General features: G+C 39.8%; 1 protein-coding gene across 1 annotated transcript in view; it reads right to left on the bottom strand.

Moving 5' to 3' along the window:
• The window catches only part of LOC308268587 (chondroitin sulfate proteoglycan 4-like), a gene marked incomplete at both ends in the record, with an annotated part of 84,178 nt that overhangs the window by 5,721 nt on the left and 61,719 nt on the right, over window positions 1–16,738 (bottom strand). Inside the window, one exon of the mRNA XM_080703706.1 lies at window positions 14,278–14,450. Within this exon, the coding sequence (XP_080559832.1) occupies window positions 14,278–14,450 (173 nt within the window). The remainder of the gene's footprint in view (window positions 1–14,277; window positions 14,451–16,738) is intronic.

Genomic DNA, 16,738 nt, shown 5'->3' on the forward strand with positions numbered 1-16,738 from the left:
ACTAATGGGGATGGGGTCTACTGAGTATTTGTTGACCAGTTAACATGCGGGTAGTTTTTCCTCAAACAGTGACTGAAAATGCAAAACTATACACAAAAGGGAGGGTGTTTTGGTCAGTGTTTTCATCACTGTGACCAAACTACCTGACAAGCACAACTAAGAAGAATGAAGGGTTATTGGCTTGCAGTTTTAGAGGACTCAAATGTTACAGTCCATGAGGTGCCAGGGACACATTACAGTCCCCAAGGTCAGGCCCCCAAGACCCACCTCCTCCAGGCACACCCAGCTCTAAACCTGGCTGCGTAGGCTAACATATGAGCATCTCAGGGTGACTATAACAGAGGGCTACAGATAAGAGTCAACCTGTAATTCCATGGGTCACACTTTTTCTCACCTGCTAGCTATTATAGTTTTCTAAACTTCTGGTGGATTTTATCAAGATACCCTAGTGTCCAGCTCAAAAGTGCCCAGGAAAAACTATCATATAATTTACAAAACTGTTGTGTCTATTGCATCAGTTTTGAAATGCTGTATTATTTAAAGAAGTTTGAACCTCTGAATACCTATTGCTCTGTCTCAACATAGGCTCAGTGGATGCATACTGATCCAGAAAGGCTTTTGGTCTGGTGGGTTTCTATGGAAGATAAACTCCCTGTCCCAATGTGTCCAAGAATTGTTGGTGTGGTTTTTGTTCCTTACACCATTCAAACATGAGGCAAGGATTTGCTATCATTTGGGAATTTAAATAAAATAGGGAGGAAAGATCATCTCTCAACATTTCCTCAGACTGAAACAGATTACTTATGAGAAATTGAGTTACTCAGATTAAAAGTAATCCGTTTTGGATGACAAATTGGATTATCTTCTCCAAAGAGTAATTTCTGGTCCCAACTAGAGATTCAATTCCCCCAGTGGTTCCTGAAAAACAAATCTGTTTTATTGAGCAGTCCTGCCATTTCTATTCCCAGCTTCAAATTAAGTCAAAGGCTTAATGTCATAAATGTATTCCTCTTCCCCAAAACAGGTTGGTGGTGCCATGAATTTTGGACCAGAGAATGGTTCCTAACAGATTCCTATTGTGCACGTAAGAGAGGTACAGTATTATGAAGCAAAAGAAATCCAGTTTCCTTAAACCAAAAGTAGCATGTAATTGACCAGGAGGAAAGGCTTTCTTGGAAGCTGCTTACTCTTCTCCATTGGTCCACTGATAAAAGAAATGATCAATTCCCCTGAAAAATAAGAAGTTATTGAAATAAGAAAATGGTCCAATAGAAGAAACTGGGGAAGAGTCCTGAACATAGCTTTGTACTTCAGGAGGCCTATGAAGGAGACATTTCTTGTAGATTTTGTTTTTGAAGAAGCATTTCAAAAGTAAGACATAAAGTGTGAATAACTGATGGAATTATTGTACATTGGAGAGTGAGAGAGAAAACTGAATTAGATGGGTCTTGTGTACCTGGATATTAGGACTGGACAGAGTGCCCATGGAATGCCAAATTGTCAGCCATGCCCTTAACGGAGTTTGCAGATGAATAGAGTCTTTGATGTTCAGACGAGAGCCTTAGCCTCTTCAGTGTTAGGAGACAGGTTCTAAGAGGGGGGTATATGTGCACACAAGTGTGCCTGTAGATTGGTGTGCATATTAGGAGAGGGCCTGGAAAGGGAGGGTGAGACCAGGACTTTATGAAATGGAGTTTGGGGGGAACCTGAGGAGTTGGATTAGAAATTGTTACCTCAAATAGAAAGTGGGCTTAGGAACAGCTTCCAACACTCTACATATTTCCGCTGTATTAGATATGGATAGATAACTCACTTAGCTGAATACCTGGGCTCTGGGATTAAGGAGTGGGGGTAGGGAGGCTTTTATCCCCTGGATTTAGATTAACCCAGATATTTTTCTCTTCTCTAGAAGGAGTCTTTCTGGAATGTTATTAGAAACAAATGTAGAATTCTCTCTAACAAATGTAGCAGGAAAAACAATATGAGAAAAATCATCATTTGGCAGCTATTACAACCATAACATTTCAGACAAACATCCTAAAGTGATTGCTAAAACTAGTGGGCTAAAGTGTGATGAGAAACACGAATTTAAATGGTTACAAAAAGTATCTCCTCACCAGATACTCATTAGTCACAAAGGGAGACCAGCACCTGTTGATGAAGAGGCATGAAAGGGAGCGCCAGTGAGCCAGGAATGCAGACGCCCTCTGCACAGAGACCCAGCAGCAGCAGGGCCGGCACACGGGAAGCTCTGAGAAGCCAGCAGCCCCCGTGGCGCTGCTGCCAGGATGTACAACATACATGTGATCATGAAAAAGCAGGAGATAAGACCAACCTGAGGGGAAGCATTCTCCAGAAAGCTGGCCTGTACTCTTAAAAAAATGGCAAAAAGTGGCAAAGTCATTTAAGGCAACACAACTGAGGAATGGTTCCACATTAAAGGAGACTAGAAACACTGAACAACTAAATGTTTTATGCTGTGGGTGTTTTTTCTTTTGCTATAGAGGACACTGAAACAACTTGGGAATTTACATAAGATCTATCTATTATGCAACATTATTGTAGCAATGTTAATTTCATGGTTTTGAAAATTATACTGTGCTTATGTAAGACAAAGGCCTTGTTTGTAGGAAGTGAGATATCTAGAAGGGACATGTCAGCAAGAGGCTTTCAGGTTTGAAGTGCACGCGTGTGTGTGTGTGTGCGCGCGCGCGTGTGTGTAAAGACAATGATAGAGTAAATGTGGTTAAATGCTAGAGTGGGAATATAGATGAACAGTATAAGTCTGTATTTTTTTGTTCTGTAATTTATTTCAAAATATAAAGTTAAAAAATAATTTAAAAAGTAACACCTGTGGCATTTTACCCCTGCGGTATTATCAGCTTCAAAAAAAGGACCAATAATCCCTTTGCTCTGATGACAGGACTCACGCAGAATGAGGGAGAGGGACCAACCCACAAGTGCCTGGGGCACTTGGAATCAGGAAGTGGTTGTTTCCTGAGTTAGTCTGTTCTATCCTTGCCAACCCCAACCCCACCCTACAACCCCCAACTCAGTCCACTTCTCTGGGACTGTAACAAGGCTGTAATCCTGTGTCACCCACAAATGGATGGATATGTGGTTCCAAATCTAGGAACTTGTAAGAGCAATACTTTTATTTGAAAGGAAAATATTATAATAGCCTTTGGATCGTCCAAATCTAAGCCTCTGCATGCATCTGACATTCTTGATGTCTATGGAACCACAAAGAACAGTTGGAAGCTGCTAAAGAAAGAGATTTGGCTCTGATTTTTCGGTGATGGGTTACAGTTTGCAGCTGAGAGACTGCTGAGCCATTTAGAGAAGTTGGGAATTCAGGGACCTCTGCCCTTGCCCCACCACAAGGCTAGTTGTTAGCAGAGCTGGGAACAGAAAACATATCTCCATGCTTGTGGATGAGAACTCTTCTATGCCCCTTCATTTAGAGGACCTCTTTGTCTCCAATTGATTGAATTACTGCTCTTCCTCCAAGGAAGAAAAGGACACTGAATAGTACAAAACAGAAGCAGAAGAGTATGGTAGATTTTGAGCTTTGGATTGATCTGACTTAAATTTGAACAGAAATGCTACTAATTTTATAGCATTTATTCAAGTCACTTAATCTCTCGAGCCCCTATTTGTGCACTAAAATATAGAAAAAATATCTATTGCCCACATGCATTTCACCTAATTGGTGTACAATCAAGTCAGTGTTACAAATGCCAAGCTCTGGGCACTTCGAGGTCTTTCAAGAGAGCACCTCAGTCTTCACTTATCAATTCCTTACTGAGACATCACAAGATTTTGGTTAAGATGGAAGAAATGTTAAGCAATCAGAAAGTCCCAAAACATACCAGTAAAATAAATATTTTCTCATAAGAATGAAGGAATTTGTAGGCTGGAATGTTGGCACAAATTCTGGAAGCTTACTTAGTTTGCTTTGTAAATAAGTATTTGTTCTCTTACTAGGCATTTCAATAAATATTTGCTTAATGAACAAATAAACCACTTTAAAATTTTTACAAAATTTAGTTATAAATAATACATGTTTATTATCATGAAGCAGTAGAAATAAGGAAATCCAGGATATTTTTACACATTTATTTAACAAAAACAGAGGAAATACCTAACTTTTTTCTTTCTTTTTTTTTCTTTTTTTCTTTCTTTTTTTTTTTTTTAGTATTGAGGGATTGAACACAGGAGATTCTACCTCTGAGCTACACCCCCAGACTTTTTTTATTTTTGTTTTGAAACAAGGTCTTGCTAAGGTTGATAAAAGTTTCCCTAAGTTGCTAAGGCTGGCTTTGAACCAGTGATCCTCCTGTCTCATCCTCTCAAATCCTGGGATTAAAGATATTGCCACCACTCCCAGCTAATACCTAACTTTTTATTTATTTATTTATTTATTTATTTATTTTGGGTGGTACTGGGGTTCCTGGAAGCCCTTCTACCTCTGGGCTACACTCCCAGACCTATTTTTTAAAATATTTTTATTTGGAAACAGAGTCTCTTAAGCCAGCCCGGCTGGCTTCGAACCAGCACAATCCTCCTATCTCCTCTTCCCAAGTGCAGGGATTACAAGCGTGCCCCACCACGCTCAGCGCAATACCTAACTTTTATTCAGCCCTTAGTACAAATTCCAGGCATTTTACAAAACAATTTATGTAACTCAGTTTATTTAATATTGTTTTGGGGAGTCTTGATATGCCCATTTGACAGACTGGGAAAACGAGGCTTAGAAAATGCAAACAAACAGTAAATGGGAAAGCCTAGTTTTTTGTTTGCTTGTTTGTACTGGGCTTTCAATCCAGGAGCATTCTAACACTGAGCTATATCCCAGCCTATTTTTTAGACATTATTTTGAAGCAGGGTCTCACTAAGTGTGCACTGGCCTCAAACCTGTGATTCTTCTGTTTCAGCCTACCCAGTACTGGGATTATAGGTACACATCACTACACGGAGTTAAGGAGAACTTAGTTTTGAACCTAGCCCTCTGCAACCCTAGAGTTCATGCTTTCTCCAATATCTAAGACTGCGTCCACAGTGGGGAAAACTCAATGGGTTGCTAGGCAACAAAGAAATCCACAAGATATATTCTCCAACTTTAAAGAACCTAATGATTGGGCCAAGTCAGTTGGCTAGTATGACCAGGAACAGGCAAAAGTCACTTTGTGGTCTGGCCTGACTAAGACAGTCAGTATTGACCAGAGTTTGTTCAGACTTATAATGATTCAAAGTAATAGCTCATTCTATAGCTGTGATTATTACAAATAGCAAATTAAAGAAAGGCTTTCTTCCAGTTCTTCTGCATTCATACCATCTTTTTAATCATAAGACAATGGGAGAAAAGGGATGGACTGAAGGAAAAGATGTTTTTTCCTGAAGGCAATTCCTGTTTGGATAAAACTGTATGACTAACAGATACCTGTTTGCATAAGGCTACGTATGGAAGCCTGAGAGCTGAGGATCACTGTGAATGTGCTTGGATGAGCCGGGGTAAAACAGAAGCTCAGATACACCATGCTTGGTGGAGTCAACCATGGTGTGGGACTGGACTCGTTTTTTGTTTTTCTAAAGATATTCCATAGGTCCATAAACAAAAATCTCTTCAAGGACCTCAGAAATATGGCTAACTATCTGGCTGAGAGGCTCAAATTCACATTTATATATAAGATTCTCATAAGCCTCATGCCATTACAAGTGTGTGGACTTTTAATAAAACTACCAAACAAAGTGATATAAAAGGTTATAAGTAGGAAACAACAGAGGATATGACAAGTGTGTGACATCTTGCTTTTGTCATGTATGAGTGTAGTGAGCTATAAATTTCTCCCAAATAGCAGGTCTTAATCTCTTGAACCTGTAAATGTCTCTTATTTGGCAGACTTTGCAGATTTGATTCAATTAATGATCAGGAGATTAAAAAATCAGCTGGGATCATCCAGATGGGTCCCAACTGCAGTGTAGCCTTAAAAAAAGGAAGGTGGAAATTGGGGGTACCCAGGCTGAAAAGAAAAAGGCAACGTGACCATGGAGGCAGATGCTGGAGTGACACAGCCACATGCCATCAAATATAGGCAACCATAGGATGTGATGCAAGAAGAGGAAGGAAGGAATTTCTCCCCAGAGCCTTCAAGAGCACATGCTCTGCAGACACCTCTGGCCTCCAGGGCTCTGAATGAATACATTTCTGCTCTTTCAAGTCACCATGTTTATGGCACTTTATTACAGTAGCTGAAGGAAATTAATACAAGGAGAAAGGATACCTACACTTTTTGGGGGGAGATGTACTAGGGATTGAACCCAGGAACATTCTACCTCTGAGCTACACCCTAGCTATTTTTAATTTTTGTTTTGAAACAGGGTCTCACTAAGTTGCTGAAAGTCTCACTAAATTGCCGAGGCTGGCAGCAAACTTGCCATACTTGTTTCAGCTTCCCAAGTACTGGGATTACAGGTATGCACCACAAAGCCTAGCTAAACCCTCGTAATTGAAATAGAAATTAGTTTATCTATTTTTTTTTCAAAGAAAAAGCCCACAATTAGTTTTTCTTTTGTGGTACTTGGGATTGAACCAGGGTGTTCTACTACTGAGCTATACCTTCAGCCCTCTTTATTTTTAATTTTGAAACAGGGTCTCGCCAATTGCACATTGGCCTCAAACCTGCGATCCTCCCATCTCAGCCTCCCAAGAACTGGAATTATAGGCTTGCACCAGTGCTCCTGACTAAGAGCCAACAATTCTACCAGGAAGAATCATATCTGGTTATTTAAAGCTTTGGGCCAGGACCCATCAGCCCCATCTCCAGTTTGAACGATGAATAGGTGACTAAGTGACGACACAACACAGTTATTGCTCCACATGGAAAAATATTCTCCACATAATTCAGTGAATTGTAGTTGCAAAACCAAAACTGATGAAATGAAAAACTGGTAGAAAATTTCCATGATGACTGTAAGTTCTAGCCGCCACTAAGCCAGAGACCCCAAGAAAGCAGAGGAAGGGGTGAGGTAGAGTCATCAATAACAGGAAGACACTGACTACTCCCTAATCAGTGAATCCAAGGCCCAGAACTTAATGAGCCATTCAGTTGATTGTACTCTCCATTAAGTTGTAATAAATTAATTTCTACCCTCTGGGAAATGTCCTCACAATTTCTGCAAAAATAAAAGTGTTGTCTGAAGCAATGCACCAGATCCTGGAAGGAGTAATTAGACAAAATTCATAGCACAACATTGATTTTATAATTTTCTAAATGTGGCCCTGGAAACCTATCCATATTGCAGCAGCAGACAGAGACCAAGATGGATGGGCTCCCATACCATTCACAGCAGCACCATAACTAAAATGCAATTACTGGCTTTGTGGAAAAGAAAAGAGGCCAGGCATCATAAACATCAGAACCAGAGCACTTTGCCTTTTAATGACTCTAAATTATCTCAACAAGCACTGGAATGAAAATCACTCAATTAACTCTGAGCTCTACTTGGAAAGGATCACTGCTTTACAGAATTCAATTCTTGTTTTGTTCATAAATTCTTTGAAAGGAACACTAATTTCTCTAAATCTTCTGAAACGCTTTCACTTAATTTTAAAATTGAATCATTTATCTTCTTTGTGATGTGTATATTTAATTTTTCAGGACACAAAGTTTTCAATAAAAGTTTCTGTGGTTTAGCTTTTCTCACTTAAGCAGATACAATATGGTAGGGGGAAACTGAGGTTACTTGCTTATCTTGCTAGGCTGACATGGTATGATTTTAAAAAGAAATATTGAGTTTATTCTGGGATAAGAAAATATTTTTGCAATGACATAATTTTTTCTCACAATTATTTTGCCAAAGTATGATATTAAGCATAATAGAGCCAAGATTTCTTACATAAGCTATTTCTATCTAGAGCCACTGATTAAAACAGTCATTTTCACTTGTCCATGGTGAACAAGAAAGAGTATGTGTTTTATATGCAAATAATACCATGGTTTGGCCTCTCCTAGATGAGAGTGGTCGAGAACTCTGAATAATTTGATGCTCTCGGGTAAACTTAATATGAAAAGAACACTCACCCATCAGCTACCTGAAACACTCTCCAGATTAGACACTGAGCATGCTACTTGCTGGAACTGACTCTTGAGACTAGAAAAACTAGTGCAGAAAGCCATATAATAACTTACATATGGCTGGACAATTGTGAACTCCTTTTACAATTCATTATTTCCTGAGAACTATCTTTTTTTCACCAACCAAATTTAAGGGAATGAATCAAAACACATAATAAATATTAAGTATTGATGCTTAGTTTTTCAGAGAGAAATCAGCCCCCCAGTTCTGGGAATTAAACCCAAGCCTCAACCATGCTAGCCAACTGGTCTACCTCTTAGCTCAAGCCCCCAACTCAACAGAAAAGTGTCTGACCCTCTCCACCACCTCTACGGCCTGCCTAAACCACTTCTTTTACTTCCAAGAATGTTCTGGAGCTGCTAAATAGTAAATCTGAGCCATCATAAAATGTCTGAGAGTTGACCAGGGTTCTACTGGACAGAGAACATAAAACTACAGACTTTAGGAAAAGCTTCACATTCCATTTGCATGTGAAAAAACGAGATAGGATCTGGAAAGAATAGAACTGGGGAGATGATTAATAAGTTTCTTCCTCTTCCCAACTCACAAATAAAAATGTTCACTTCTGAACACACAAGTTAAAATTAAATGAAAGCTTTTTAGAGGAACCAGAATACCTTCAGATTAGCACCCATTGTACCATACTCATGGGTGATGCTCTGCTCTTTCTCAATAAAATTAATGGTTTAATGTTTTATTTTTACAATATGCATATTCTACTTTCATGCTCAGAAAATCACACATTTTAAAATATCAAAATGAGTTACTATTAGCTGGGCATGTTGGTGCATGCCTATACATGGAAGCTGTATCAGGAGGATAGCATATTCAAAGCCAGTCTTGGAAATTTAGTGAGAACTTGTTTCAAATATAAAATATAAAATAGGACTGAGTGTGTAGCACAGAGATAAAAGTGGGTTCAATCTCTAATACCACATACATGCAAAAACCCCAATAATAATAAGCTACTACCATGAGAGTGCCAGAGTTTGCATTTTGGTTTATATCCCTCCAGAGTTTCTCTGAGTATTCCCTCACTTATCCACATTTCTGATGTTCTTTATGATAAATGAAATGGAGAGGGAGACAGGGCATTTTGATGAAATGCACAGAAATATAACCAAACATATCCACCCTCACCCTGGCTGCAGTGACTGTCAGCTGCTACTTTGGAGTTCTTACCACCATGCCCTTCTTGTTCTGATCAGCCGAGCAGGGTCTAGGAGATCCCCAGTCCCAGGTCTTATTCCTCCCCCAGCCTGTGTTCTGTCCAATCCCCAAATGAGTCCCCCTTACATTTTCCTTAGCCCCCTTTACCCCTCTTCTCTCATCATCCCTCAGGGAAATAGATTCAAGATAAACCAGGACTCTCCCCAGAGGGGAAGAATGAATGGGTTATAAGGTAAAACAAATGTCACTCTCCTCTGATGACCTCATTTCCATTCATTAAATTATGACAGCACATTAAAGAAAACACACTGGCTATTTCAAGTGACCCAGAAAAATTGCCTTTCCCTGGGAAACTCATCTTTTAGTTACTAGGAGAGGAAATGGACTTTTCAGGTTTCCAAGAACAAAAAGATAATAGCATCAGCCTTAGCCACCATTTAATTACTGTTGGAAGTTCTTACAATTTTATATGGTCAAAGCATCCCTTTTTAATTATCACTTGGACTTTCTCAGAACAGAAGTGGGGCTCAGGCACCTTTGATAGTGTCTAGTTTTATCTCTTGCCCAGTTCATCAATGTGGTCAATCTAAATACCATATACAACTGCTTTCTAGTGGCCACCAAGGGACAGCTAATGCCACCTGTATGACTGTCCCACTAAACCTCACTCCCCACATGGACTGTGCAGATATGTCAGGGACCACTTTTCAGCCCCTGTGTGACCTCCTGGACCTGGTGCCTGCCTGCTGTAAGCCAACCAAGTGAAATTCCCCTCAGGAAACCTGTTCAAATAACCCCTGTATGCAGTAGAGGCACCAGCCCATGGCTCTTTTTCCATATTCCTCTGGGCATGCCATGTTCCCCTGGGACCTGTAGGTAATGTCTTTATTTACATCCTGTCTCTGTTAACTGTTGGAGAGATGCCTCCATCTAAAAGATCCTAAAACAGTGAAGAAACATCCAAAACATTTACATCTATTAAATGACTTATTCCACATTTAAACACTAGGAAGAAGGTATTGTTTCATTGACAAGAGTTTGAATTAGAGTCAGGAACTCTGTCTTCAAATCCTGTCTCTTATCCTTTGGGCAAGTTGTCTACTTCAGTATCTGAGATGTAAATGAGGATAAATAATATAATAGAAAGCTTAGCACACTGCTTGTTACGTGGTGAATGTTTGAAATGGCTTCAGTGATCATCATTATTTATTATTTTCACATTTTATAGCTGAGGAAACTGCAGTTTAAAAGATTTATAATATACCAGGTGTGGTAGCACATTGCCTACAATTCCAGAACTTAGAGGCTGAGACAGGAAGATCACAGGGTTCAAGGCCAGTTTCAGCAACTTAGAGAGACCCTTAGCAAATTAGCAAGACCCTATTTAAAAATTTAAAAGGGATGGGGGGGTATTTTAGAACTAGAATGCCCCTGAGTTCAATTCTAAGTATAATAAGTAGATAAATAAAATGTAATTTGCCCCATGTCACAGACTAATCCAGATCTGACTTTAGAAGCTATGATGGCTTGGGTTTGGGATGTTCACCCCAAAGGCTCATGTGTTGAAAGCATGTCCCCTGTGCAGCCAGGTTGAGAGGTGGAGCATGGCTGGAGGAGGTGGCTCACTGGGGGTGTGGTCTTGGGGGCTATACATGTTCCTAGTCGCCTCCTCTTGCTCACTCTGCTCTCTAGCTACCATACGATGAGCTGTTGTCCTCACGCTGTGCTGTTAGCATGTCTGCCTTGGCATCAGCAGACTATGAACTATTCCTCTGAAACCATAAATCCAAATAAATTTTTACTTCTCTATGTTGTTCATGTCAAGTATTTTGGAAACAACTAAGGAAAAAGCAGAGTAAAACAGAGGCCAAGGGACTTGTGCTCAGTCGCTAGTAGTCAGCAGTACTTCAGGAAGCAACACAAGGGTTCCTGGTTCCTAAATTATATGCTCTTTCTGCAAAACCAGATACCAAAAGTGCAAATCATGGGATCCTATGCTGTATTTCTGTACACTCTAAATATACCCGAAATGTTGTTTTATGGAGAAAAGAATTTTAATATCCATGGATGTGGCTTGTATAAAAAGCTTGATACACAGTCTTTGTACACAACCTTGTATACAATAAAACAATCTCTTCTTTGTCCTTTGAGTCAAAACAGTGAACCAGGCCACTGGTGTGGCAGATGTTTGCTCTGGAGAGGAAAGGGCTACTATGTAATGAGAAGAGCGTCACACCACAGTTTACTCAGGAAAAAGAATGACTATCCTCTCTCATCACCCCTGACTTGAGGGACCGTCCAAGCTGGAGCCTGCTCCTTGTCCCATAGGAACCAAGGGCCCTTCATTTCATATACCCCTTGCAGCCTTGTGCCCTAACAAAACCCTTCACCTTATCTGGCCAACTCCTGACATCTGGATACTTGCCTCTTTGTCCATAAAAGCAGAAGGAATTATGAGGGAGAAAACATAAAACCTTGAAGTAACTGAATTGTTATCAACCAAGGGTATGCTTACCTTAGAACATTATATCTAGCATAAGGTAGGAATTTGCTGTGTAAAAATGTGCCATATTTTAGAGGTGATTTATTTTCATAGGAAAATGTACTCTGACTTCCATTATTATAAACAGTTTCAGTTATTCAATGGCTCCTTCCTATAAAATTCTACTCCTCCACCCCATTAACATCAGGCAAGTTCATGTGGCTATCTTTAGCCAGTGAAATATGAGATGAAGTGATATTTTGGATTACACATACAGATCATCTCATGATTTCACCATTGCTTTTATTTTCTCTTTATTACAAACACAATAATGTCCAATAGAGACTGTTCCTTTAATTCAGATCCTGGCAGGAAGAAGACATGTAGAGCACATCCATAGCCAACCCACGTCTAATATACAGTATGAGTAAGAAATTTATTTTCATTATTATAAGCTACTGAGATTTAGGTATTGTTTGTCATTGCAGCAAAATAGTAGATTCTGACTACTATCTCCTCTGAAACCTATATAGACACATTGATTAAAATACTATAAATTTGTGATCAAAAGTCATTGAAAATAATTCTTGCAACGATCATAATCAAAGCTTTAATGCAATTTTAATCAGCCATAAGGAAGAACAAAATTATATTACTTACAGGGAAATGGGTGGAACTGGAGAACATTATGGTAAATGAGATTAGTCAGTCACAAAAAGTGAAAAATCGGATGCTCTCCCTAATATGCAAAAGCTAATGGGTCATAGGAGGAACTCTAGACGAAGAAGGATAAACCATAGATGAGCAAATAAGGTGACCTAAAAAAGGGGGATGGGGGAGGGAAGAGGGTAATTCCATAATATACATGATGTACATTCACAAGCATATCAAAGTCAATCACTAAGACAAACATGAAAAGGAGGGAGGGGGAAGGAATGGGGTGGGAACTGGGTAAGGGCTAATTGGGTAATGTGTGCAGGTATGCCTCTACCATCTTTTACCCTGTTAAGATGTATGACTACAATGCACCAATAAAATTTATTTTCAAAAAAATCTTTTAAAAAAATGTGGTTAGAGCCATGATGTCTTTATATGATCAACATCATTTTTGTTAGGATTCAAAATGGAAACGTACCCTGGCACATGTTTGGATGCCTCTGGGTACATTTCAGCTTCACTATATGATGTGATTTTCATCCTAATCCTTTTTTCTCTTTTCTGAAGTGAATATGTGAACCAGAGAGATGATATTTTCTTGTTCTGGGGTCATGTTCCGAGCTTTTGCTAGCCTCAGGACCCGTTCTCTTAAATGCATCCCAGACAAAGGCAATTACAAAGGACAAGCCAAATTCAACCTTGCAGATCACACTGGAGCGAAATGGCTGAGCGTTTAATAGCAGACAAATGGCTGAGAGTTGAGCAGGAGACACACAGTTTGTTCCTGCTATTTCCTTTAAACTGGATTGTGGATTTTTTTTAATCATGTAAATCAACAGCAGAATCAGTTGTCAGATGCATGTATACACTGTTTCAGAATGAAAAAGGAAGGTTGAATTGCACACAAACGGAACAGTTCATGTTTGAAAATTCTATATGGAAACATAGACTTTCAAAAAATGAAATAACATATGAGAAACATACAACAAAATATGTCTTTTTAATCCAATTCCTGGCTAGAATACTAAAAAAAAAAAAAAAAATGGAAGGCTTTGTTGTTGTTGTTGTTGTTGTTGTTGTTGTTGGTATTGGGGATTAAACCCAAGAGCGTTCTACCTCTGGGCTACCCTCCAGCTCTTTTTATCTTTTATTTTTGAAACAGGGTCTCAATAAGTTACTGCACATTGGCCTCAAACTTGTGATCCTCCTGTCTTAGCCTCCCAAGTGCTGGGATTATAGACATGTGCCAACATGCCTTGTTCTTTGTTTTTTTTTTTTTTAAATATGAATAACTTAAGTATTCTTGGCCCAGCTAAAGATTTTTTCATTTTAAAAAAAGGTATGTGGATGGTGGTGCTAGTAACAAAGTATCAGTAAAAATTAAAGCACTAGGGTTGGAGACTGATTACATATACATATTTATGTATATTAATACACATATATTAAATAATGCATATCATATTATATATTAAATATAAGTGTATCACACACACACACACACACACACACACACACACACACCTTGCAAGGTCTACTCCAACAACTACACTCCTGGATTTATTTTAAAGTCAGTCTTTAGTCATAAAAGAATTGCTTTTTATTTTCTTAGACACAGTTTAAAGGTGTGTAGTACTCTCTAACAGTTGTGTCTCATCTTGAACTCCTTACAAAGTGTCCAGTTTAAAAACCAGCACAGCTGCAGTGAGCAGTTGCCTTGGCAGAGGGGCAGACCACTTGGCGTAACAGCATGAGGACAAACATGAGGCCAGCCCTGCAGGGACAGCCATCCCATCCCAGCCCAGCCCAGAAGCACAGACAATGGAACTCACCAGACGCTGGGTAAAAACGGAAACCTCCTCTGTGCTGTTGTCGGAGTTCACTCTCAGCAACCTCCCAAGTCTGGGGGATCTTACAACTGTAAACGTTATAGTTCTGTTTCCTGCATGGTCCACGTCGTTAGTCACAGCTTTCAGGTAATGAGATGAAAGGGGCTTCGTAGAACCTAAATAAAGATTAAAACACGCATGCAAGGATAAAGCACGGAAAGACTGCCAGTTAGTGAAACCATCTCACAGACCCTTGAAAATCTCAAATAAACACGTGATATGAATGGGGGGGCTGGCGAGCTGAAACTTGAAAATGGACTCTCTGTGGCATTTATATTTGGGTATAATTTGGTACTGGGACCCCAGGAGAAATCATTTTCTACCTACCCCTCCTTCATCCCAGCCATGGGTGTCTAACTGGGCTCTAGAGAGAGAAGGGAGCACCAGGGCCAGGGTGTGTATGACTCCTGGGTCCATTTAGGGTTTGCTAAGGGAAAGTGGATTGTGTAGGGTAGAGAGTAGGAGATGCAGCACATCACCTGAAGGGGAAGGTGTCCTGGCCTGATGCATCTGTTGGTGCCCAGTAGGGCATATATCTGCTGACAACTGAGGGGAGAGGTTGACTCTTAGACAAACATGAGACGTGTCTTGGAGTGCCCCTACACATGCATGTTGTGTGGACATTTGGGGGAGCAAAGGCCCATGTGAATGCCAAGGGGGAAGAACCAGTGGAGCATGGGTTTTGGAGCCAATGTGCCCTCATTGGTATCCAAGGAGGCCAGAGAAGCTTGGGCACACCCGTGTTAGAGCTGTGCTTTTCAAACGCTCTGTGGTTATGGATCAGTGCTTCCTTCCTATTCCACTGTGGACAAATAATTTTATAAAACATAATAAAAAACCACCACTTCCTCTTTGCTTTCCATTCCTGTCAGCTCACAGACTAGAATGTCCCTGGACCACACTTGGAGGAACACCAGGTTGGAGTACATTTCCCATCACTTTGCAATGACTTAGGGACCATCTCTAACCTCATAGGGTGTTACCTCATCTCTTCTGTTTTAGCCCTCGCTAAAGGGCCTTAGCATTAGCCCTCTGAGTAGGCTCTTTACAATTTACTTATGAAGTAGAGTCTGCCATCCCATAATAACTAAGCCTCCCGAATGACATCAGATTTTGCTTTCCTTACTCAGCCTTTGCAGTCTTGAAGAGCAAAGGCCACCCAATGTAGTGATTAATTTATATTAGGCATTTTCTAAGTGCAAGAAGAAGTCAGCATGGGTTTGGGACAACTTCCAAATCTGAGCCCTCAATGGGGGTGCCACTTAAAATACCTGAGCTCTTGAGAAGAGCACTATGTCCTGGGGGAAAGGGCAGGAGCGCCAACCCAAGTTTAGGACCACCTTGTACAAGTTTGGTTATAGTGCAACGTGGTTGTGTGATGTTTATAACTGCCTCCCACATCCCTCTCACTTCTTGCTGCTGACATTTTTATACTCACTGCCATTTTCTGACTTCTGGAGCTGGGACAACATCAGAGGTCACACCAGGGGGGCTGAGAGGATTGTTTCTGTGCCCTTAGTCAATGTTATAAAGGTATAAATGGGCCCCTTCCTCTATTACCTGTCAAGGTGGAGTCCTTTCTATGGGATGGATTTTGTCTACTCTGTGTATGGTCTCTGGACACCTCAACATCCAACTCCATCCTCAGTTTTTCTTTGAGGTATTTTCCCACTGTGCCTTCATATAAAGGACCTTAGCTTATAATTCACTTGTTCCTTCACCTCTCACTTTATCTTCAGGGGATGTGCGAGGTCAAAGGGACTTTTTTTTCTTTTCTTAAAACAACTTATTTTTCTATTAAAAAAGGATATGAAATCAGTATGTCTGCATGTCAAAGTGACATCTGCTCTCCATGTTATTGCAGCACAATTCACAACAGTCATGCTATGGAATCAACCTAAGTGCTCATCCCTAGATGAATGCTTCAAGAAAATGTGGTCTATAATCTTTTGTTTTTTCTTTCTTCCTCATATGGAATGGAATGCTATTCATCTATGAAAAGAACAAAACTCTGTCATTGAAAGAAACATGGATGGACCTGGAAATCATAAAGTTAAGTGAAGTAAACCAGGCAAGAAAAACAAATACCATATCATTTCACTCAGATGTAGATTCTAAGACGCTTAGCTCATTGAAGTAAAAAGCAGAGTAGTGATTACCCTTAGATCAAGGAGGCTAAGGAGAAGGTGGGGATGGGGAGAGATTGACTAATTGGCACAAAGTCACAGTCAGATAGAAACAAATTCTGGTATATTAGTATACAAAAGGATGATAGGCATCAACAATATTGTATAATTAAAACTCACTAGAAGATATGATTTTGAATGTTTCTGTCACAAAAAAATGATAAAGATTTCAGATAATAGCCTAAATATCTTGAGTTGATCATTATACAATGTATAGG

Source organism: Muscardinus avellanarius (assembly GCF_963383645.1).
Source record: "Muscardinus avellanarius genome assembly, chromosome: 1".
NCBI classification, from domain to species: domain Eukaryota; kingdom Metazoa; phylum Chordata; class Mammalia; order Rodentia; family Gliridae; genus Muscardinus; species Muscardinus avellanarius.